At 39.3% G+C, this 25,206-nt stretch overlaps 1 protein-coding gene across 5 annotated transcripts in view; it reads right to left on the reverse strand.

The window, feature by feature from the left end:
• The window catches only part of SSX2IP (SSX family member 2 interacting protein), a 33,690-nt gene extending 10,274 nt beyond the window's left edge, over positions 1-23,416 (reverse strand). For 2 of the 5 annotated variants that reach the window (XM_008064793.2, XM_021715924.1), the window contains exons 1-10: positions 14,815-14,938; positions 14,059-14,228; positions 13,120-13,332; positions 9,426-9,536; positions 7,767-7,902; positions 5,676-5,751; positions 5,420-5,597; positions 2,073-2,223; positions 609-745; positions 104-274 (exon numbers count right to left, since the gene is read on the reverse strand). In XM_008064793.2, coding sequence (XP_008062984.1) covers positions 104-274; positions 609-745; positions 2,073-2,223; positions 5,420-5,597; positions 5,676-5,751; positions 7,767-7,902; positions 9,426-9,536; positions 13,120-13,332; positions 14,059-14,228; positions 14,815-14,857 — 1,386 coding nt within the window. In that variant the 5' untranslated portion in view covers positions 14,858-14,938. Of the gene's footprint in view, positions 1-103; positions 278-608; positions 746-2,072; positions 2,224-5,419; positions 5,598-5,675; positions 5,752-7,766; positions 7,903-9,425; positions 9,537-13,119; positions 13,333-14,058; positions 14,229-14,814; positions 14,939-23,393 lie in introns of those variants that run through there. The other 3 variants (XM_021715923.1, XM_008064792.2, XM_008064794.2) reach the window with 3 other exon arrangements.
• Between the last annotated feature and the right edge of the window lie 1,790 nt (positions 23,417-25,206).

Consider the following 25,206-nt stretch of genomic DNA (forward strand, 5'->3'; position numbering starts at 1 on the left):
TAATTAAACAGCAAGAAACAATTAAAAAGCAGAACCTAGAAGCATTCTCCTGAGGCCTACAACTTCTCCAGAATTCCGAAAGCACTGCAACTGCTTAAAATACCTCCAATCCTAGGCGAATAGCAGCCTCTGTAAAGCTTCGTCTTTCTCTCTCAAAATTCTTTTTTTGCTCTTTAAAAAGGGACCACTCTTCTTTGAGGCGTTCCTTTTCTTCCAACAAATAACAGTCTCGTAATAGTGAAGTGGTATCATCATCACATGCAGTAGCAAGCTGCTGCTATTGAATTTTAAAACATAGTAAGTTCCAGAGGTCCCTGTAACACTCCATCAAGTTGAAATACAGGCAAGTCAAATTTCAGGGCAAGACCAGAAGTTATGAAGAATCAGAAAGTGAAAGAAATGAGGATTCTCATTTCCCAATACCACCCCAGCTAGCAAAGCATGAACTATTTAAGGAACGGCATGCAGTGTGTCTGTTAGCAGAGAACTCAAGTTTAGACTGGAAAAGTGTCAAATGCTACAGACTTTGTGAAATATAGGATTAAGTATCTAGAAAGATTCAGGTCTTTCACAGAGGAGAACAGCTTTAAAAGGCAATTCACATTTACCTGTAAAAGTTGCTGCTGAGTTTTAATCATTTCTTTACATTGTTGAATTTCTAACTCAAGTTTTTCGGTTTCTTGTTCATGGTCTTGTCGTGAGATTACATCTTCATCATTAAAACCTTCTAAGTGTACCTTTGAAACTAACACAAATCCAGTAAAAGTGGACATAGGTTTTACAGCCATCACTTAGTTTATGGTGTCTCTGGATATACATTTACAAATCAAGGCTCTCAGAACTTTTCTCTTTCTGGGATCTCATAGGTTTTCTAAAAAGCAGTTATTTCCTTTGGCCTTTTGAAATTTCATAAGCTATAACAAAATTAAATTTATATTATTTTAACACTATAAAAAAATTTTAAAAAGAAAACAACTATAAGGGGCTCATGACAACTATAAATTTGTATAATTTTAGGACTTAATAATATGCTTACAAATAGAGCTCTATTGCCAACATTTAATTTGTAATCCATATTGTCCTAATTAAAAACAGACAATGTGGCTTTATTCACAGAAGAGAAAAATAGCTAATTTGTAAACTGCATTCTTGTTAACCTTGCTTTAAAGATCAATGAAGTACTACAAATCTTGCTTTCAAGTACTAAATGAACAAATACGAAGTCCAACTATGCTTGCTGTTTTACTAATAGATACTGTTGACTCAAATGAATAAAATTTTATGTAATTTTGGTGCTATAATAATTTGCTGATTACTTTTTGCTAATTTTGACAACTTAAAATAAATTTTATTTAAATAGACTTCATTTACTAAGCAGAAATCTTAATTTTCCTAATTTAAAAGCATGTAAATTTTATTTAACAAATATAAATTAAAAGCATATTCAATGTATATCTATGTAGAATAGAGAATGTCTAATGTCAAGTGAAAAAACACACTGAAGAAAATACATGTAATAGTCAATTTTTAAATGTATTTTTAAATAAGCATTTTGCAGATTCAGAAAAAAGTCTAGAGATATGTACCAAACAGTTAAGTATTATATATAAGAAATAAAGACTTAGATATCACACATTACATAACTTCCTAATTGATATTTTATAATAAACATCTATTATTTTGAAAATAAGTTTTAAATGATTATTAGGAACCTAAGTAATATGCAAGTATCTGGGAATATGAAGCATGCATATCTATACTATATTATAAAGAATATTTCTTGATTTTCAAATTTAGTAAAAGAGACTCCACTCTCCTTATTCCATTGCACACAGCATTCAGAGCAGATGGACATGAGTCCTCTATTCAAGGACTCATTATACAGAGAGCAAACTGTGTTTTTCTCAATGAGTTTCAAACTTTGTATCGAAACACAGGCAAAATCTTGCTTTCAAACCACCAAACTGAGATACAGCACTTCAGATCTGAGCCCATGACGTGGCTTTCCAGGTAACTGAAAACTAAGAGCTTACCAAGTGTCACAACTCACTTTACACTGAGGCTGTAGTTACCTTGGTTGTCAAGCTTTTCTACGTGACTTTTCAAAATCCTCCACTGTGTTCTGATGCTGTTTGTGAGCTGCTCTCTCACAGTTTCACAGGAAAGGTCCCACATATTCTCTCTGCTCAGTTCCCCAGCATCTTCTTCAACATCAGAGATGGCCTACAAGGGGTGACAGACGAGAAGGAAATGGCTTTAGCATGGCATCTTAACGTGGTGTTAGATACCCAGGAAGCAACTATCAGACCGATTACCGGAGAGCCTTATGGAAATCATTTCTGTGCTGTATCTTAACGTACACAAGATCCAGTACTTAGCATCAATAGCTTGAGAAAAAACAATTAATATTGAATATAGAATCTCCCTAGCTTAGGTCTCACCAAACCTGAATTTGAACCCAAACACAGCCAGTGACTAGAGTGATGGGGCTGCTTGAGGAAGAAAGATTCATTAGCTGTCTAATGCTGTGTTGGATGCTTTCACATGCTACTTAATACTCAGCTCATTATAGTGTGGGTTAACTGAGGCTTAGAGACGCAGAATAAGTATCGTACAGCCAAGAGGTAGAACTGAGATTTGAAGTCAAATCAATTTGTTTCTAATCCTAGGCTGCTTAAATAAACAAACCCGTGAAATAACCTCCAAAGAAAAAGAAGTTGCTAATTCTGTTTTTCTCATATAATTTTTTATTCAACTGGAGATACTTTTCTTTTATACACCTGGAGATACTCTATTAAAACATCAAATCATTTAAAAAGTAGCAAACTGTATTGATAGATAATTATATAGAATCAAGCCAGCACGGTGGCTCATGCCTGTAAACCCAGTACTTTTGGAGGCAAGAGGATTGTTTGAGCCTAAGATTTCGAGACCAGCCTGGGCAACATGGTGAGACCTCATCTCTACAAAAGGCTTTGTAAAAATTAGCTAGGTGTGGTGGTGCACACCTGTGGTCTCAACTACTTGGAAGGCTGAGGTGGAAGGATCGCCTGAGCCCAGGCAGTCAAAGCTGCTGTGAATGGTGATCATGCCACTGTACCCCAACCTGGGCAACAATGTGAAACTCTTAACTCAAAAAAAAAAATATATATATATATATACACACACACATATATATATATATATATGTACATAGACATATATGCACATATCTGGGCTGTATATATCATATACACACTATACAAATGCAATTATACAGAATCAAAGCAGTTTTAAGAACACGGGGAAAGACACTCAAATGCATACATGTCATAATAACCTGCGTCTGCATGAAATAGTCCTAATTCGGTATTAACATCCAGAAAGGTGGAGAGAGAGATTTCACTCATTTGAACAATAAAAATCTTGCAGTGGAAAAACGAAAGAAAAGACAGAAGGCGCAAAGAAAGAAGAGCTGATCAGACGCTCCCACACAGAGGTGCAGCAGGAATGAAGGAGGGACTGGGGTCTGAAGCACTTTCTCCAGAGTCTGAGCCAGCCGGCGGGGAGAGGCCCGGGTGGCCCTTGTGACGCCTCGTCCTGCCCGCCGCTCCTCAGCAGCTGCCTGCCAATCGCCCTCCCGAAGAGCCACACCTCTCACACGCATTTTGCAGTCTGTCGGAATACTGTACATCTGCTATTCGAAAATGAGTGGTTGCTGCGCACTTTTCCGATGGAATAAAACTCTAACCACAAAATGAAAACAAAAAATTCCCTCAGCCGGAACTTGGGGTAAACATTTTGGCTACAAGTAAGCGAGCCAAACAATAAATGAAGCTGGAGCTACCCAGCCGTTCCAAAGTCATACCTTATTTCTCTTGCTATAATGCTCCAAAATCTTTCCTTTAAAAGGAATGAATTGTTTACATTTTCAGAGGAAAGAGAGCTAAACAACGGTTTCCTTAAAAACAGAAAATATACTTAAGAGGTTACTGATTCTCCAAACTTAAACATCTGAATGATGAAGAATTACACACGGTACCACCTGGCCTGAGCAGTGGGGTGAGGGTGATTTAATCATCTGAGAAAGTCGCCCTGATTTACTACACACCTGGTTGACTGAAAGCTGGTAACGAGAGGTCAGTAAAGGTTGGCCCCAAAACTGAAGATGCCACAAGAGAAATGGAAACTATGCTAAGCCTGAAAAAGTAGTAGTGAACGTTCAAAACTGACAGGAGTGACGGAGAAAAGGTTGGTTAAATACAAGAGGGCAAGTAGGGCCCAAACTGGACAGTATTACAGAGTATTCAGGTGACATTTTTTAAAGAAATGTTTAAAGAAGGGGGAACAAGGGTAGGAGGTGAGACAAGTGTATCAGGTGGACTAATGTGTGAAACCACACAATAAATACTCCTCAAATAAAAGGTTTAAACAACAGGTTCTGGTGACTTGCTGATAACCAGTATTCTCCCCCAGCACTGTTATTTTCAGATTCTAATCAGTAAGAATCTGAAACCTAGAATTTAAACCTCTGTGTGAAGCAATTAAGTCAAATGAACTTTTCACCATTATGTGACTTTTTTCAGACCTCCGCATACGTTATTCCCCTGCATCAAATGCTTTCCACGTATTTTCTACCTTGCAAACACCCATCTATTTTTAAAGAATCGGCTTCAATGTCAATTTTTCTATGATGCCTTCCTTGACTGCATGATAGTATTGTTTGCACACTGGGCCATCCTGTTACAGCACCTAACATATGCCATAGTCACTTCTTCACATGCTTGTCTCTCCCAATAAGAGCTTCTTGAGGAAAGAAGTCAAAATCTCCTTAGCTTTGTCTTGCTAGGGACTAGAGCATAATGAATACTCAACAAACGTACGAACTGAATGATTATTTGGCTCCCACAGTCAGTTGAGTTCCATCTCCAAAAAGTCAAGACCATATAATTACAACAATAGTACAACTGAGAGGATATCTGACACGGTGGTTGTGATTGTGGGCTCTGGAGCGAGGCAGACTTGGACTCGAATCCCAGTACTGCCACGTGTGACACTGGGCTACTAACTACTGTGCCTCAATTCCCTCATCTATCCAGTGTGGAAAGTAGTGCCATCAGATTATAATATTTGAAAGAGTATGACATTTGAAATAATTTCTGACATATTATGAGAAACATTATGAAATGAGACATGCTTACAAGGTGTCTGTCATAGTGCCTGGCATGGATTAAGTCCCCGGAAAATCATCTCCATCAATTCCCAGGGCATGCCTGAAAACATGCAGGGACACTTTTTTGGTTGTCACAGATACTGGGGGTCGCACAGCAGTCAGCCTTCTGTTCAAAATACCAAGTGTCCCCACTGAGAATACCTGACTGGCGTTTAACTGTTCTAATCGGCCATCTGAGACTGTATCAGAAAGGGAGGAGTCACTTACAGTTCCTGTACTATCATCTGCTCTTTCTCTGGGTTTCTTCTTTTGGGGAGAAAGAAGAGAAATCATTTCCTTTTTCATTTGCTGAAGAACCTTCTTAAGTTCAGCATTTTCCATTAGGATTTGTTTCTGACGATATTCATAATCATTCAAGAGAATTTTGTACATTTCATCTTCATTCCTGAGTGAGAAAGTGTCAGCATGAAAACGAGGTTCAAACCAAGTCCAGGCAAATTCCTCGGCTTGGACTGGCCCTTACCTGGCTTCCGTTTTACCAGTCCTCCAGGAGCCTCTCTTGCCATCAGCTCTCCCCACATAATTCAAAACTTCCATGGCTACAAATGCGAACACACAGAACACAGCCAATTCTTATCACACACGTTGAAGTGTTTCAAGTTCCTGTGCACACTACACACATGGGACGGTAAGTGAACCCGGCATGCAGGTTGGGATTTGGGCTCAAATAGCCACATTTCGGGTTCTATCTCTACCACCTGTAAGCACTGGGATCTTGGCTAGTTATTTAACTACTAAGCCTGTTTCTTCATTGCTACAGTGGAAATAACATGTACCTACTAAAGAACTGTTGTGAAGACTGAAAGAAATAATGTTAAAGCTCTTAACACAAGAGAGATGAACACAGCATCTGGCACACAGTAAGTACTTAACAAATGCTATGTTTTAAACATTTTATTTCTATTTTCTCTTCATTTTTTATTATTATGGATACATAATAGTTGTACATATTTAAAGGGTACACATGCTATTTTGACACAAGCATAAATGTGTAATGATCAAATCAGAGTAACCGGGGTTATCCATCACTTCTGGCATGTATTATTTCTTTGTATTAGGAACACTGCAACTCTACTCTTTTAGTTACTTTGAAATATACAATAAATTCTTGTTAACTACAGTCATCATATAATAAATGCTACTTTGCCATGATTAATTTCATTATCGGGTGTTAGCAAACTACGGCCTACAGGCAGATCCCCTGATTTTTTAAATAAAGCTTTATTGGAATTCAGTCACACCATGTGTTTATGTATTGTCTATGGCTACTGGTTCTCTACCACGGCAAAGATAAGTAGATGTAACAAGACTTGTAGACCCCACAGAGCCAAAAATATTTACCACATAGACCTGAACAGAAAAAGTCTGCTACACTGTTAACATCATCATCACCAGCAAGGGAGTCAAGTCCCTGACAGTAATGTTTCTTCGGCCCCAGGTGGAGACGGAAGCATTTGGCATAAGGAGGAAATAAGATGAGAGTAAATTATTGTAATTTTAGAGTTAACAAAATCATTATGAAACTGTCATTTCCAGTTGAGCCTGGACTGGGAAACAGCCAGACCTCTATAATGTAAGTGCGGTGTCTAGACGAGTGAGATTAATTCAGAATACATAGAGATTTCCAACCTTGTCTTAACTACATATGACTGCACCTTCATTTTGTCTTTTTCAATAATTTACAAAATACAATATTCAGATACCTGCAACAGCTCTGCTGGACAGGATGACAGTGATGTGGTCAGTACTGAACTGTTTTGCTGTTAGCAGACAAGAGCCCACTGCGTGACAGCTTGAAATGTATGCTCCTCAGCTACTGCTGAAGTCCAGGTTGTTTGGGATAGTGTAGGGGGATCATTGTATAATGGAGGTTCGAGGACTGCCTCTAACCCACTTGGAAACCACTCTTCAGTAAACAAAACACATAGACTTCTTCTCTGAATTATACCAGGCCAGCAAAATTGTACTGTATGGTTCTACTCTCATGCGTTAACTTTACTTTTTTCATCTTCACTATGTACTTGAAATTATGTGCATATTTGGATAAAACAGTCGTAGGTTAAAGTTCTCAAAAGAACAGTACTAGAAAAAAGTGCACCTGACACACACACTTATACATCACAGTCCATCCTTTGCTTTAAAAATGCACAGCCAAACTTCTTTAAAGAAACTCAAATGGACACAAATGAAGTGGTCTGAGGAGCAACGTTATGAGGGTTATTCTAAAATCATACTTCTTTTGATAATCAGAAACTCACCCTCATTTTTTATATTATTAGTTCTTTGCTAGGAAAAATTAGAATGTCCTCTGGCCCAGTTTTTCTCTATGGATTAATTCTATACTTGTCATGTTCAAAAATGCAATAATGAAGCAATGCAAAATGACTTATTTTTCACTTACCAGTTGTCTAAATTTCTAGTTTATATAAACATGTGTCATCTAAAATCACTTGTATAAAGCATGAAAATGGGTTACTATGTTCAATTCCTTTACATTTATTTCCTTGCATACTAACTTATTTACTCCCTTAGATAATCTCTGCCAGTGGCTTACCTATTTTTTTATCTTTCTTGTTCATAACAAGCTGATGCAGACGCTCCTTCAGTTTATTATATTCACGCTCTTTTCTCTTCATATCATGATTATACTGAGTAGCCCGACTGGCAATTATGTTTTGCAATTTTTGTACCTAAAAAAAAAGCATTTTCTATGAGGATTATAAACCTAGTTAAAATTCACAAACCCAAAAGAGAAAAGAAGTTCTAGCATTAATCTCTCCAGATAATAGTTTTAAAACTCTAGGATGATTCTTCCTTTTCCATAAACACCGGAAATCTTTTAAAAATATCATTATATGAATCACATAAAGTTTTGATTTTTTAATTCTGAAATTTCCACAAGTATGAACTTTCTAAATGATCTTCTATACCTTTTATGTTTCATGTAGCTTCCGATCATCTAAACAGCAGAAATGCTTTTGGAAGTATTATAATGGTTAAAGCTTCATGAGACAAATGGAATTCACTGGATCATTTTTCGTGACCTACTTATGCCACTGACTTGTGATCACTTCTTACTAACCTGTGACAAAGGCAATCAGCCAGTGGCACATGGCAGCAGGTAACAAGCTCATTTTCCTCTCATCAAAAACAGTTCTCAAATAAGAGTAAGTCCAGACTGCAGATAGAACACATGCAGTTCTAACACTTGCTGAGTACCTGCTATCACCAGGCACTACCGTTCCACATTTAGATGGACTGCTGCTTCTCAGGCAGCTCTTCCTGGAAGCACGTCCTAGCCTATCCACCCATCCCAATCCCTGCTAGAGATGAACACAATGAACTAATCTCTCCCCAAAATGAGCTCGATTCACACCACTGAAGTATAATCAACAAAGCAAGTCCAAATATTCTGTGAAATAATCTACAGTTTAGTTAAGATATTAATTACCCACATACTAAATATACTGCTGAGCAATCAAATATGGTAAAACAAATCTATCTAAATTATTGCAAGAGTCCTTAAGGAAATATGCTCCTCTAAAAGCCTTCAATTACAGTTAAAACAACACACAAAACACTAAAAATAAGTACTATATTTTTCCAGTTATTACGTGGTCAGGGTCATATTGTACAGCAATAAAAACAATCACTTCTTTTGACACAAATTAAACAATAATACTTTTAAATGATTAACTCTACATATCCAAGTAACCATTCAAGCAGAAATTAGAATTATGGTATCTTTAGCCTCAGAAATGAGGTTTTCAATATGAACTGCTTCTGTGCCCCTGAATCAAGGAATTACTTGACTGGGTGAACACTGACAATGTTTAAGATAGTGCACACAAGAAGGGGCATGTCGGATATCAAAGTGCAGAGAATAAAAGATCCACACTCAACACACCCTTTCCTGAGAAAACGCGACAGTGACCGTGAGTCCAGGAAGGGCAGTACAGGGCCCTGGCTATTCCCAGCCATGGGCCAGCACACCAAGCCAAAGGGATCCACTGGAGGTGGGGGCTGTGCTGGGGAGAGTTCCGGAGCTCCCTGGTGAATATGGTCCAGTGTTGTATACAGAGGTCCCCCACACCAACTGGAGGCAGGATGAATAAATGGGTCTTTTTAAAAGTAAAGTGGCTCTTAGGGTCACCTCCTATCACCAGAAGATAAAAATCCACTTAAACTTCATCTTCAATCACTGACAACTCACCTCGTCTTTCTCGTTTTTCAATAGCTGATGCAAACTCCTGTTCTTGCATTGTAATTGTCTGTCTCTTTCCTGAAGCCCGATCATTTCCCTTCTGGAGGTTTCCAGTTGTTCCTAAAATTTGTATATGCAATTGTGGTTAAAATTAACACAGGATTCAGAGCAACTGAATTCTTAAAGGATCAGCAACAAGAAAGTATACATACTAGTGTCTACTAGCTAAAATTGAAGTTAAAAAGCTGGGCGTGGTGGCTCACACCTGTAATGCCCACACTTTGGGAGGCTGAGTGGGAGGACTGCTTGAGCCCAGAAGTTCGAGACTAGTCTGGACAACACAGCAAGACCTTGTCACTTAAAAAAGATAAAACTGAAGATTAGTGGCATAGGAAATGTTTATTTAAAGCAATTACTCCAACCCGTGATACTATAAAATTATAGTGTCTCATTTAAATAATAAATTTGTATGGACATACATACAAAAGAGCTTCCAAGTGGTTCCCCCTGAAAGACTCCACTATTTCCATGACGCTGCCACCGAACATTTTAAAAAATTTTTAAATACTTGTTACACTTCTACAGCACACTTTTGAAGATCTCCTCAGGTAGAGTAACGTCATCATCCTTCGAGACTGCATTTGGCCTTGACAAAGAGCCAAAAGTGACTCACGGTCAAGTACGAAGAAGATGGGTGACCGAGCCACGTGGCAACACTAAGTCAGAGAGGGTGGGACTCTGCACACCACCGCTTCCCTCCTGCAGGTGGGAGACTCCGCGAAGCCCCTTCCCTGGAGAATGGCAGCAAGGCCAGAACAGCAGGGGATCAGGTGCTCACCTTCACACTCCCTGCTTTTCTGGGAAAATGTTCAAGTTCCGCATGAGGCCACTCATCTGACACTTTACAAGACTTCTCACACTTTACAAGCTAAAACAGCCAACCAGGTTATGCCTTAACTGACTATAAACAATAGCCTGCACAATTTCTATAACAGTGGATCTCAAGAAGACACAGAAAACTTATGAAAATAATGTGGGTAACTCTAAGGTCATCAGGAATTTGGGCACCCTCTTTTTGGAGTGTGTACAACTTCTACCATGCCGGACCAGCTGGTATGGCTTAACATTAAGGCACTGGGCCAGGTGATAAGTGGAATATATGTCACATCAGAGACCCACTCGGTGATTATCAACACTTCACCTAAACTCATAGTCGGCCCTGGAAGTCTGCACACGTCCCTTCTTCCTCTCTTATCTGAGTGACTCACACCACCACCATCCTTGGTAACTTAAGATGAGACCTGGAGGGTCACTTAAATTCATGACTCTTATTTCCCAAACTCAATTTTTCATAAAATCCTACCATTCTTCCTGCTAGGTGTTATTCATATCTCATTCTTTCTTACTGTCTTCACTGGCACTACCTTAGTTCAAGTCCAAAGCCTCTGCCAAGGCCTGATGATGGCATCCTTGTCACCAGGATTTCTACGCCCTCAACACCATCTCAAATACAAATGTGCACCCCCTATAATGTATCCGCCTGTTGCCAGCATGGTATCTTCAGGGCGTCTTTCTCCTGTGCACAACTCCTCAGCGTGTCCCTGTTTTTGCATACTGATTCTCACAGCACCTGCGGCCTAGGCTCCAGTTTCACCTGGTACCATCATTCACCATTTCATCATCCATCACAAACTCCAACACCCGCAGAGCTATTTGGGGTTCCCTGAAAGTGCAGTGCTCTCTCGTGCCTTCACACATGTACACAAATTATACACTCTGTCTAGAATGACTTCAGCAAACCTAGCAAATTTCTATTCTTTCTTTAAATCTCAGATCAAGTGTTACCTCTTGGTGAAACCTCCCTTACTTCCTACAGCAAGAGCAACTAACAAAACAAATAATTGTGGTTCAATGTGTCTCCTTCCATTGGACTGTGATTTTCCCATGAGCTGGGACGAGCTTCACTCATCTTTGAAACTCAGTGCCGAGCATATATGTAATAAATTTTGTTCAACAAATAGAACGAATCTTATGCTGGTTCTAAAAAACTTTTCAGGATAGACTGGCAACTTTCCCCCACTGAAAACACATTTCTGTCTGTAGCTGACCCAGAATAACAGATTCTGGTCCAGGTCAAATCCCAGATTAGAAGACATCCTGGAAAAACATTCTATGCTCTGCATAGTCCTAATAAATTCCTTGAAGGAAAGGTTCCATAAGCCTCAGATCACCAACATAATTATGTAACCATTCTCTAGCTACTTACAAGACACGTGTGGCCAAGTGTGCCCAGATATAAAAAATACTGTTGTTTGGGTTTACAACTCTGGATCAGTCTAATCCTTAGTAAGACCTTCCAAAGATCTCTCTGATATGGGTTAAGGTAGTATTCACAACTCATAACCTTTTTATAAGCCTGGAGAGTACCAACTACCCTCTCTAGCCCATCAGTTTCCCAGTCAGCCAAAACACACAGATGCACGATCTCTATCCCTTAGGCATACAGGATCATAAAAACTTTTTAAAAAAATTAAAGGGAAAACATACTGTTATCATTGTACATAAGCTAAGAAGACAACATAAGACAGCATTAGGCAGTGAATGGCTGGCAGGGACAGGTGCTGCTGAGAAGCTAAGACGCTTCTCTAAATCAATCCCCAAATATTTCCAGTGTTCACTAACAGGTCAGCTCTATGCCACTTCTGTAGAGTATACTCCTACGAGAAGATTTTCAAATATTTTATAGAGAGATGTTATTCTCCTTTCATAGAGCTCAAACATGCAAGACTCTGAGTGGGTTTTCTGTGTTTGCTACCTGGAGGGCACAGAATGAAAGGAAAAGTAGAGGGGGAAAGGAGGAACAGATGAGAAACTAGAAGGGAGCCGATTTTCTTTCAAGTGCAAAGGCTTTGATTTTTACAAACCAAGAAATCCAATGCAGAACAGCATATTTAGGAAAAACTTGGACTGATTATCCTACATCTATAATAATATACAACTATAAGGCCCTACACCACACCATGATTTTGAATACCTTGTTCCCTTTGCTTAACTTTTTTTTTTTTAAGAAAACAAAAGAAAGGAAGAAAAAGCAAGCAAGGAAACCAGAAATCAGCAACAAATATTCTACATTTTAAGGTAGTAGGTCCGTGGCCCTGTGAAAAAAAGATTTCCTTTTTTTCAGAGAAAAAAAGGTTTACTAAAGCATTTTTCTATGGTCTTTTCTACAGCCCTAGGGACTTGCAGAAGTTGGAAGCCATCTGGCTTGCTGTTGTACTTGAGCTCCAGTCCTTTGGCATATTCAAAAATAATTTTCGTGGAATTAACTGATGCAGACTCTCATCATTTATGATTTCTAAATGAAGCATATAAAAGTATTTTAAGCAAGATGGGATGGGGTAGGGAATCCTAGTTTTATTTTCCTCAGAACATAAATATTTCCTAATCTAACTTTCTGCAGATTTGGTAAGTTGCTAAACAATTCATAAAATCAATGCCATCGAAATGTTGTAGATATTACAATAGGAAGCAGCATGACTGATTTGTGCAAATTATGTTAAAAAGTTCACTTTTACTTACTACCAGTTAAAAAAAAACAAAACCCTAAAGCTTAAAAAAAAAAGTTCTAAAATATTCGGTAGAGCCAGTGAAAATTTAGTGTTTAATTTTATACGGTGTTGCAAAACAGATATGCAATTTCTACCTTTAGTTTTGTGTAGCAGTTCTGCAGATGGTCCATGTCACTTCCCAGTTTCAAATTCTGTGTTTCCACATTTTCCTGAGCTAGAAGGTTCTTCCGCTGAAGTACAAGTAGCTCATACATACAATTTAAAACAGCTACTATGTTTAATTCTCTCTTTGTCTCTTTACCTTTGGCTTCTTCATATAATGAAGGAAAACCGAAAGTTGTCAATTCCTAGTAGGAGAAAATATTTTCTTTAAAGTTGGTTACAGTTGGGGAAATGTTGGTCAAAGGATATACAATGTCAGACAGAAAGGAATAAGTTCAATAAATCTATTGTACAACATGTCACTGTAGCTAATAACAATATACTGTATCCTTAAAAACTGCTGAAAGTAGATTCTAAAACATTATAAGCATATGAGGTATGCATATGTTAATTATCTTGATTGAGGCATTCCTCAACATATACATATTTCAACACATCCTGTTGTACATAAGTGTTTTGTCAATTAAAAATAAAAAATAAGTAAGGTGGTTTCTTTAAAGTTGGTTTTACCAGACAACTTAGTAAAGAAATAACATAAAAATATTTTCTGAGAAAAACAGAAAACTATCCTGAGATAGTTAAGACAATAGTAAATATTCCAAACAAAAGACAAAGAATTCAGAAGAACTGGGCTCCTGTAACCTTTGCGTTACAATCACTTGTGACCTGGAACAAGGCCCTTAGGTTTCTGTGTCAATAAAATGAGGGCTGGACTCTCAGTGGAGGAGCTCCTGGGACGAAGGAGAGGCCAAGCTGCTCCAAACAAGAAGTCAGTTCTCTGCAAACCTAACTGAAATCTCAGGCCACTCCATAACAATATGCTTGGGTTTGACAAATACTTGTGTCTTCCACATAACTTTGATATGTTCTATTATGTAACATGATTTATGCTATTGCTTTTCACAAGTTACCTGATCAAGATATGAAATACTCTGTTCAATATTCTCTTCTGTGCAGAAGGCACTGAAAAAACTGTGCACATTTTTTGATAAAGGTATTGAAGAACATAGCACTTGCTGTGAGTATAAGCTTGATGGAGACATCTTTGTTTCTGAGGTATATTGAGAGATAATTTTGCTTTCTGAAAGAATCAAAAGGCATTTAGAGAAATAATTTAGAAAAATGCAGGTAAAGCCAACATAGTCGCCATGATCAAAGATTTTGAGTGATATATTTTTAAGCATTTTAAAATTAGGACAAAGGCTTTTTATTCAGGAAAACCATATGCTTTTTTTTTTTCAAAAAGACGGAAATGAAGTGGTCTCAGTAAGCATGTTAAGTGACAGTATACTACCTTAACTTACAGTACTTTAGTTTTATAAAAATAACAGACAAAACTCACTTGTCTATTGCCACGAAAAATTATATAATTAAAGGAATAATCAGAAATATTTTGAAGTAGCCATGGAATACATTTCAAAGCTAACAATTTCCCTCAAAAATAATGATAAAGTTATTATCCATCCAAAGCATTTAACCCCACTAATTATGGCACATTCTCAGCTCTTCCTGGTAATTTTACTGAAGACGAAAATTAGGTATTTTATAACCACTTATGTCTCTCTGTAGTCATATCCTCAATATCTGTGATGATCATTTTACATTTCTGTTGAAAAATTCACCATTACAATTACTTCTTTAGTTTACAATGATCTTGATTGACTTACCTGAAGACAGGCCTGGATCTGTAACAGTCATCCAATCTCCCATAGCAATCTCTAAGCCAGGATACCTGAGGAACCAGTTCAGTCTAGCTGCTGTCACTCTTCTATGTAGGCATCTCCTTCAAAAGCAAATTGTAGAGAAATGGCCTCTATTTCAAATGTGAAAGCCAATGCAAAACAACATGTAAGAATTAGTTGTACGTGCTTCAAAACAGAAGGATTCTGCAGTATTGATTCCCTGCATAGATGTAAAACATGTTAGAGCTTAATAATATATACCAAGTATTTACATTACTTCATATACAAGAAATGTAATACATGACTTGACTCAAGGAATCTAAGGTATGGCATTGTACTATGTGATATTTCTATATTATATCCTATAAAATAAAGATCAGTTGTTTTTTTTTTTAAGCTAGAGTCTCACTCTGTCGCCCAGGCTGGAGTATAGTGGCATGATCACAGTCACTACAGCCTCGACCTGCTGGGCTCAGGTGATCCTTCTGCCTCAGCCTTTCAAGTAGCTGAAACTACAGATGCACGCCACCACGCCTGGTTAATTTTTCGATTTATTGTAGAGATGAGGTCTTGCCAAGTTGCCTAGGCTGGTCTCAAACCCGTGGGCTCAGGCAATCCTCTCACCTTGGCCTCCCAAAGTGCTGGGATTATAGGCGTGAGCCACCACGCCCAGCCAGCATCAATTCTTATTTATGTGGGTGAGATCATAAAGCCTTCCTCTGGGCCAGTATTATCATTTTTGTTTGTCTTTATCAACTACATTAGCAAAATTTTTCCTTTAAATTGCCATTCCCAGTGTAGACATAGATTTAGGGTAATAAACACTTCCCCACACCGCTCTCCAGATTTTGTCAATTCATACTACACAAGTAGGTGAACAATATGTAACAAAAGTCTTAACAATGAAAGTATTTTGATCCAGAAACTCCACTTCTAAAATATTATCCCAATAAAAGGATGCTGTGTGTGAAGATGAATCTACAAGCTGTTCTTTACAGTATCAAAAAACCAGACAACTTACATGTTCCACAGTAGAAGAATGGGTAAATAAATGATACATTTATAAAAAAGAACACTGTGCAGCCGTTAAACACAATTGTGGGCCGGGCACAGTGGCTCATGCCTATAATCCCAGCACTTAGGGAGGTGAAGGTTCCCTGAGATCAGGGGTTCGAGACCAGCCTGAACAACATGGCTCTACAATAAACCAAAAAATTAGCCAGGCATGGTGGCACACGCCTGTAGTTCTACCTACAAGGCAGGCTGAGGCAGAAGGATCGCCTGAGCCCAGCAGGTCGAGGCTGTAGTGGCAATGAGCGTGCCACTGCACTTCAGCCTGAGCAACAGAGTGAGACTGTGACTCGAAAAACAAATCAAAAAACACAGCTGTGCAGAATGAGGGTGGCTAACACATGCCTAAAAGGCCAGAAATACAATGAATGATGCGGACGAAGCTAAGACACCCTTTCTACCCTTCACGTTTTCACTTTTCTATGAGGTAATGGAAGAGATAAATATTTCTCTGTCCTAAGAAAAAACAATTCAAATATAGTCATAAATGGCAACTGGCAAGTGCCTGCAAGGCCAGGAGCGGAAGGAGGTTGCAGACTGCAGGCAGACTAGGGAACAAGTGCCAACAGGGTAGGCGGCTACTCCTTGGCCACAGTAAACGGTGGTCAAAGAGGAAGCAGTGTCTGCATTGACAGAGCTTTGAATTTTGTAAGAGATGCAGAAATTCTGGATTTTTATGTGAAGCCTCCCAATTTTTAAATGTGGAAAGCTAATTTTAAAAACTTAACTCTCTGCCAGTTATCCTGTGGGAAGGGGGAGGGGCCCGAGAGGGACACGAGAGCCCTCTGGGAGCCAGAAACACTCCTACGACTTGATGGACGAGGTGGCTGCACTGGCACACACGCACGCCCACTTCACTGAGCTCTGCACCTCAGATCTGTGCGCCTGGCTTTAAGTGATACTCAAACAGCATCACTACGTCATAAGCCAAATAGACCAGATCTAGACTGTAGATCAAGAGTTCACAACCCTTGTTCTGAATATTTAAGACTGTGGGAAAATATTCACAATATGATGCTAAAGTGAGATGAAAATTTTCACTCATTCAATATATATGTATCTATTAGTTGAGCCTCTACTATGTACCAGGCACATTTTTCTAGACACAGGGGAGGCCCTGCTCTTAAGAAATTCCTGTTCTATTGGTAGTAGTGGGATACTGCTGGGGTGGGGGGGTGGTACACAATATCAATAAAGGTATCTGATCTCAAACCAAGCCAAGTGGGGACAAAGGGAGGCCCAAACTTTACCTGTGCAATGACCACTTGTATACTTAATGCTGAATTGTACCTCACCACTTTAAAATAAAGAAGTTAAAAAAAAAGACAAATAAAATAAAATTTTAAAAAAGAAGTTCTTATTCTGAGGGGGTTATAAATAGATACTAAGGAAGCTGTTGCAGTATCGCGCACACACGCACACAGAAGGTTATCCAGTCTGGCACTGATCTCTTCCCATCACTCTACTCATGGGCTTTGGTAAGGAAGGGTACCCTGAACTACCTGTGCTTCCTTCTGTCCTTAAATGGGTGCCTTCAGTGACAGAGTGAGCAGAATAAAGGTCGACTCTACACCAAGTAAGAAAGACAGTGAGTTGACTCTTGGCTTTCAGAGATAACTGCTGTAAGTGAAACAATCCAAGGGACGGTGAAACTATTCTAATGCAGCTCTGCTTTGGATAACTTCCTTAACCTCTCTAGCTTCCTCACTGGTAAATTACAAATAACAATAACACTCCCTAAGTTTTCCTTGAGGATTTAGAGAGAGAATTCACAAAGTATTTAGCATACTGCTTGGCATGTAAGACACATAATTAATTTTAGTCATCAACATAATTATCTGGACATGGGGCTCTTTGGTATACATGACAGGACTTTAAAACCTGTAACACAATGTACTGCTGCTCATAATAAAAGCTGAACACAGATCTTTAGAAGTTCGAGGGATGGCTATTCTTATAAAAATACATTAGGTGGTGAGCTAATTTTTGTAATCAATTTTTTGTTGGGGAAGGAACAACAAAAGCAGTAATAGGCACATTTTCAAGTCCTTTTCATTCTTTTAAGATCCCTGTAAATAAGATATGACAGGTCATGTCATTTCTCCTCAAAAGGAAAGATCAAACACCAAACTGTGTCCCTCATATACCCATTCTTTAACTCTGCGATTTATTTATTTATTTACTTTGAGTTGGAGTCTCATTGTCGCCCAGACTGGAGGGCAGTGGCCGCTCCCGGCCACCGCAGCCTCGACCTGCTGGGCTCTGGTGATCCTTCCGCCTCAGCCTTCCGAGGAGCTGGAACTACAGGCGTGCGCTACCACGCTCGGCTAATTTTTTTGATTTATTGTAGAGATGAGGTCTCGCCAAGTTGCCCGGGCGGGTCTTGAACCCTCGGGCTCAGGTAATCCACTCACCTCAGCTTCCCAAAGCGTGGGATTACAGGCTGAGCCACCGAGCCCGGCTAACTCTGTGATTTAAATCAGTTACTTTCTCTGTTTCCTATCCTGCTAAACAAACAAAATATGTTAAATCTGTAAAATAATCAAGTGTCTAGTTAAATATTCACAATGAAAACCAAAACTCCACTTTGAAGTTCTACAAAACAAAGAACTTACTAACAGTAAATGATTTCACAAGTTTCCATGAATCCCCCCCCCCTTTTTTTTGTAGTTGGAGTCTCACACTACTGCCCAGGCTGGAGTGCAGCGGCATGTTCACAGCCACTGCAGCCTCAACCTGCTGGGCTCAGGTGATCCTCCTGCCTCAGCCTTCCGAGTAGCCGGAACTACAGGCATGTGCCATAAGCCCGGCTAATTTTTTTCTTATTTATTGAAGAGACGAGGGCTCACCAAGTTGCCCAGGCTGGTCTCAAACCCCTGGTTTCAGATAATCCTCTCGCTTCTGCTTCTAAAAGTGCTAGGATTACTGGCATGAGCCAACCCGCCTGGCCCATGAATCCTCTTCTATTTAGTGATGCATCAAATTATACACTATGAGACTTGTGCTAAAAGAAGTTACCCAACCAGTTTTTCCAAGAAAGGAGACTTAAGATTATTTATCAGTACATACCCTAAAACCAAAAGACTAATTTAGGCCAAGTATTATACTCTAGTTCGATTAAGGCTAAAACTTTATTGTTGAAGTTTGTAAAGAGTTTTTTAATGAAGATGTTAAAATAAGTTAATTTCAAAAGCAAAAGGTAACAAAAGCATCTCTGTTTTGCATAAATCTAATACCATCACAAGCCCATTTCCACCCGAAAGCTTCACAGGCTCTAAGAGTACAAACCCGTGCTGAAACACAGGTTCATATTATAGAGTACTCAAGTCACAGCAAACCATTACTTAGTGGACATGATTATCCACAAGAAGTGTTATAAGAGCAAACTTAGTTATTTTAACTTAGTGAATCATGTATTAGCTCAAGTGATCTGTAACCTAAAATTCTCCATTTATACCATTGTTTAGGATAGCTGCCCAGATTCCAAGACAGGGCAAATTCACGCATGAATTTTATGAGCAAAACTTGAAGATTAATAAATTTAAATATCTTTTCAATGCCATTGCATTCACCTAAGACTGCTGGAAAACAATCTTGAAATATATCAAGCAAGGGAAAAAAATCTATAGAGTAATTCATAAATAAATAAGAATTCTTTTTCCGCTATTCTCAGTGCAAGCAACATAATTTTGTTCACTACTGGCAGGTAACATGTATACAACATCTAATAAATTTCCATGTTCAAAGTACTTCTCAGTGTAGATTTCAACCACTGTCTTTATGCTATAATAGAAAATCATACTAACTGCAGTAAAATTATAATAATTTCAGCTATACTATTATCTTACTACTTCTGTAGTAGTAAATATTTCTGAACTATTCCGTCTTCCCTACATGCTGCGATGGGTTCCCAAGTACCAATGAAATATACTTCGGGAGTAAAATACAAGCAAAGGTGCCTGGTCCTTTCAGGGTACAATGATTATGCAGGGCTTAAGAATTATCTAGTAGCATTTTCTAGGTTAGAATCTGGCTAGAAAACTGGGAAGTGGTGAGACACTTGAACTTAATATAACCGTACCTTTTCTGAAAGAAAACAAAAATCTTATTAAATTGCATAAATCCATCATTCTTCATGTCCAGGTCCTTTGTTTCATTTGTTTTTCTGCATTACAACAGGAAAGTAGGGCTCAGCAAGATCAACAAGGTTGCCCAGAATCACATTTCTAATCGGTTGTGAAGCCAGGATACAATCTGTTTTCAAAGCTCTGTGCTCTTTTCAGTCTATCACCATTCAACCTTTCAACATTGTCCATGTAAATCAATCAATCATATAGAGAGAGAGAGAGCATGGACACAATTGAAAGTAGAATACAATCCCAAAGATTTCCATCAAGTTTCTTTAAAAGACTGGGTTCCTGTAATCCTTTCACAAGATTCCATTCAGAGCACAAATTCTTACTGAAACTGACCCACCACTTAAACTGAGGCACACCTGTGAAATCTGTCTCTGCCTGGCTACAAATAGCTTTGTGTTCACGTTCATATTTTTCTGTTCTAGAGTAAATATTAATACAACATTGAAAGTTTATAGACCTTTGGCAAAAACGTTTGTGGTCTGGTTAATCACACCTGTTTTTCCCATCAGAAAAGTTCTTTGGCTAACTCATCTTTTTCCAGAAGCCCCCAATTGCAGCAGCTCCCAATACCCATCAGTAACTTGTAGAGCTGTGGGGTGGACAGTCCCTAAGATGGACCCCAGTCACCCCTGCCTCCAGGTGTACACACGTCGGGTCACTCTGTTCCTTGGGTATGGGCTAGAATCATGGATTAGCTTTCAACACTAAATTAGGTTATACAGATTAGTTAACTAATACCCAAATTTAGGTTACAAAAAAGCTATGGCTTCCATTTGGAGTAATTCTGTCCTCGCAACCTGTCAGATCTCTCTTCCTAGCGAGGGCAAGCCATTATAACAAGCTATCACAGGCCCATGTAGCAAGGAACTGGCAGATAGCACTTGAGGCCTGCCACAAGCCATATAAAAGTGAGTTTGGAATTAGATCTTACCTCAGTCCAACCTTGAGATGACTGCAGCCCTGGCCAACACCTTAACGCAGACTAGTAAGAGACCCTGAGCCAGAGGCATTCAGCTAAACTGTGCCCAGATTCCTGACTCTCAGCAGTTGTTAAGATAATAAATGCTAGTTGTGCTAAGCTATCAAATTTTAGAGTAATTTGTTACACAGTAATAGATTACCAATGCAAGCTTTGAAAAATACATAGAAATTTCAGAGTCCCTTCTAAAACTTATTGATTCCATAGTTAACCAAAACACAACTAAAAATGATACCACACACTACTAATGCAACTGATTGGGTTTCTGACGATGTCACCCAGTATTACAATTAAGCACTTCACATTATTACGGCTGGATGCCTCTCCCACTGGTTTATGAATTTCTAGAGGGCAGGGAATGCATTTATCTTTGTAGCCAGCAGTTCCTAAAATACAGCAGGTGTTCAGTAAATGTTTGCAAAATAAACTGAGTCCTGCACACAGCACACTCACATCAGCCTCTGTGTCTCCACCTGTGGTTTCTTCTTGCACCTATTCCAAAACGGATGCTTAGTCAAAGCAGAGCTCAGCCACCACCCCCTCCACACAGCCTTCTCCAGCTACTCCAGCCCACAAAACTGTTCTCGAAGCCTTCCATAGGCCCAGGGGTGAGTTTCATCCCTCCCAGCTACACGATTAAGTACCACACGTTTTACATTCCTGTAGCCCGCCCACTAAGCTTAACAGATGGAGTAATCAATGAACACTCAAGTAAATAACCAACAACAAATTAACACATTCATTCTGGCAAGCAAAAGTGGATAAAGAACAGGCCAATGGAAAGGTGTACAGGATGAGCCGATCCTGCAGAGAAAGCCACTGCACTCACTCTCATTTCTCTTGCCCCTTTTACCCCCCAAATCTCTACATCTGCAGACCGAAAGAGTGCTTGGCAGAAACGCAGCAGCCTGACTGCAAGACTTCCTTCACACAGTATATGACTTTAAGTGTTCTTTTGAAGTTCACATAAAATTCACACACAGAAGGTACCTGCCTAATCAGAATCCTCAAACACATTTCCATCAAGTGTCAGGAAATAATAGCTTTCCATTATACAGCAACACAGTAACTTTGTACTATCTGGGCTTCTACATATCGCACAGAATTTTTTACAAGTAGCTGACTAAAAGTCTTTGCCAAAGTCTCACAAAAAGTGACCAAATTATTGAGTTAAGAAAAAAAAAATGTTAAAACTAAAGATTAGCCCTATCTTACAAATTCAGACATAAAACTTAAGAATTCAGTTCCCAGTGTACTTTAAAAAGATGACATTGCTCTCAAAAACTAAATAGATTACGATTATTTAAAATAGTAATACCACCTTCTAACTATAATTTCATTCCAAGAAGACTAAAGCAAGTATCTCTGCTTCCTTATGAAATCACTTAAAATGTGCATGCTAGTACAGAAACATAAGACATTCAACTTCTTAGAAAATCAACTTTTTACAAATTTAAAATCTAAATTATTTCATCTGAGTGGTATCACGAAATAATATACTTTCCACAGAGACAAATTATTCCTCATAAATTATATATGAATGGCTGAAACTCAAAAACTGGTATAGCTAATTTGTCATCTTGTTGAGTTTGAGCATTTACAGTTGGGGAATACAATGCAAACAATGCCCGCCTCAGAGGCCTGGGCTGGCCTGCCAGGGTCACTTACTGCAAGACCATCTCTCCAAGCTGGTTTCCTCACCTGTAAAACCATGAGCAATGATAACTACTTCTCAGGGTTGTTAGGGTATTTAGTGAGATCAGAGGTGAACACTAAGTCCAGTAGAACCAGGACACAGGCCATGGGTTTAATAAACGCATGTGCCGGACACTGTTGATGCTTTACATACATTGCGAAGTCAATCCTCACAACAACCCTCTGTGTGATCTCTTTTTTTTTTCCTCCTTTTCATGGAGGCGGAGCTGGGATTCCAACCCCCCACCCTGGACTGGACCAAGAGCCCCTTCGCCAACCATGCGCCATTGATGCTTCAGTGGGCGAGAGCTCAGGAAGCAGGATTTCTTACGTCCACTCCTTCAGACAGGAAAAAACAGGACTCTACATCCTAACCCAAGCTGAGCAACGACTGCATACAACAGTGTGAACACAAAAATTACAGGAAAACATTTCATGTGCATCTTTTGGGTGGAGGGAGGTAAATTCAGTGAAGCTCCTTAGCCAAAATTTGCCACTAGAAAGCTACCCTCTTTTTAGCTTACCCTTCTTAGGCAGGGAGTTACATGCTGTGCTTTAAATTCCTTACACATTCTTGAAGCAATTATTACTGCAGCATGAGAAATAGTACAGTGTAACAGTTAAAAGCATGGAATCCGAAGTTAGACCGCCTGGTTTCAAAACCCGACTCCCTCATATACAAACTAGTGATCCTGAACATAAATCATCTCTGCAAAAGGAGAGTTAAAAACAGGCTTCACCTCAAAAAATTATTATATGGCTAAACAGTAAATTTATTAAATTTACTTAATAACTTCATTAAATAAACGTATGCATGTCAAGGACTTAAAACAAGGTCTTGGGTATATGATAAGTGCCCCCCAAATATTAGCTGTTACTAGCTATTTTACTCTTGAAAAGGTTTCCATGATATTCTGTTAAATAGGTTTTTTTTAAGTTGCAAGACAATATCTAACATGATTTTATTTGGTCTTTAAAAAACCAAAACACTGGAAGGAAAAACCAACCTAGAAATAGAGGGGGAAGGCAAGGGCAGGAACTCCATGCCTCCCTTTGTGCACTTGAGCCCAACAATATCCATGTCGTGGCCAATTTTCACCTTTCTTGTCTTCCAAAATGATAAATCTTCTATAAATGAATGTGTTTTTTTCACATAACGAGAATCAACCCCCTCCTTTTTTAATAAAGATGTGGGGTACAATTCAGGGTTAGGTATGCAAACGTTGATTATGCAGGTACCCTTGTTGATGAGGTGTGCCCCTCCCTCCCCAAGCAGTTTCCTTCAACTGCCAATCCCACCCCGCTCCCCTGACAGTTTCCCACGACTGCCAATCACTTTCTTATAGTATTATAACTGTTCAAGGCCCACTTATGAATGAGAACACAGGATACTCTGTTCTTTGTTTCTGTGACAGATCACTGAGTATGATCGGCTCTAAATCTATCCAAGCTGCGGCAAAGTCCATAGACACCCACACTTTTAAAAAGGCAACTACAGCAATGACAGGCAGAAGCAACAGGGTTAAAGGGTGCCTCTCCAAACCCAAGGCCAATGGCAGGACAGCACAGGTGACAGAAGATACGTGAAACTTAAAGGCAGGCAGCCCTGTTGGGTAAAAGCTGGTTAGAAAATTATACAAATGTCCTAGGGTTATTCAGACAGTCATGTAGACTGAAACAGAACTTCACCAGAGGCCTGAAGAGTGCAGGGAGAAAGGGCAATTCTAGCAGTCTGGAATCTGAAATGCGTAAATCTTCCCGCTAATCAATGAAACTTCTAGGCACACAAGAGAACAAGCATAACACACAAGGACACTGTTGATGGGAGCATTACTTGTAATGGTAAAAACGAGACAATCTCGATATCCATCAGAGACAAACAGGTACAAAGCAATACAAGGGGGCAGCCAGAACAAGGGCTCTTCTGGGAGTACGAAAGACTGCAAACAAGAGTCACGGATGAATGAGCACAGTAGGCTCACCATTTGTTGTTAAATCAGACGATCTATATGCATGGAGAAGAAAGGCCTGGAAGCGTTACAAACTGTTATAAATTACATTCCTGGGATGGGATGACTGGGCGTGGAAAGTGGAAGTCAGGGCTTTCACTTCTTCCACAGCACACATCTATACAGCTGGAGTGTTTCAGGACCGTGAATCATTCTGTAAAATGTTTAGGGGCAGAGGACTGAAGTGAGTCCAATGAGGTAGTATATGCGAAAGTACTCAGAGCTCGAGCCCAGACAGCAGCACCCCTGCTCTTAAGCGGAAATAGCTGAGACAAGTGAAAATGTCTTTGCACCAACGGGCCACACTCCTAGCACCTGCTCCATATACTCGAGAGCAAGGACAGTGTAGTCCTCACGCTGCTGCCCCTGAGTCGGAGCGTTTCTATGGGAATGTCTGTGGGAACCCAGCCCACCAGGAAGGCAGGGAACAGAAATACTAAAGCCCCACCTCTACCCACCTGTTGTGAGGAGTCAAATCATAGAG

The sequence above is a fragment of the Carlito syrichta genome, unplaced genomic scaffold (genome assembly GCF_000164805.1).
Source record: "Carlito syrichta isolate Samal-C Ts95f unplaced genomic scaffold, Tarsius_syrichta-2.0.1 Scaffold308051, whole genome shotgun sequence".
Classification (NCBI taxonomy): Eukaryota; Metazoa; Chordata; class Mammalia; order Primates; family Tarsiidae; genus Carlito; species Carlito syrichta.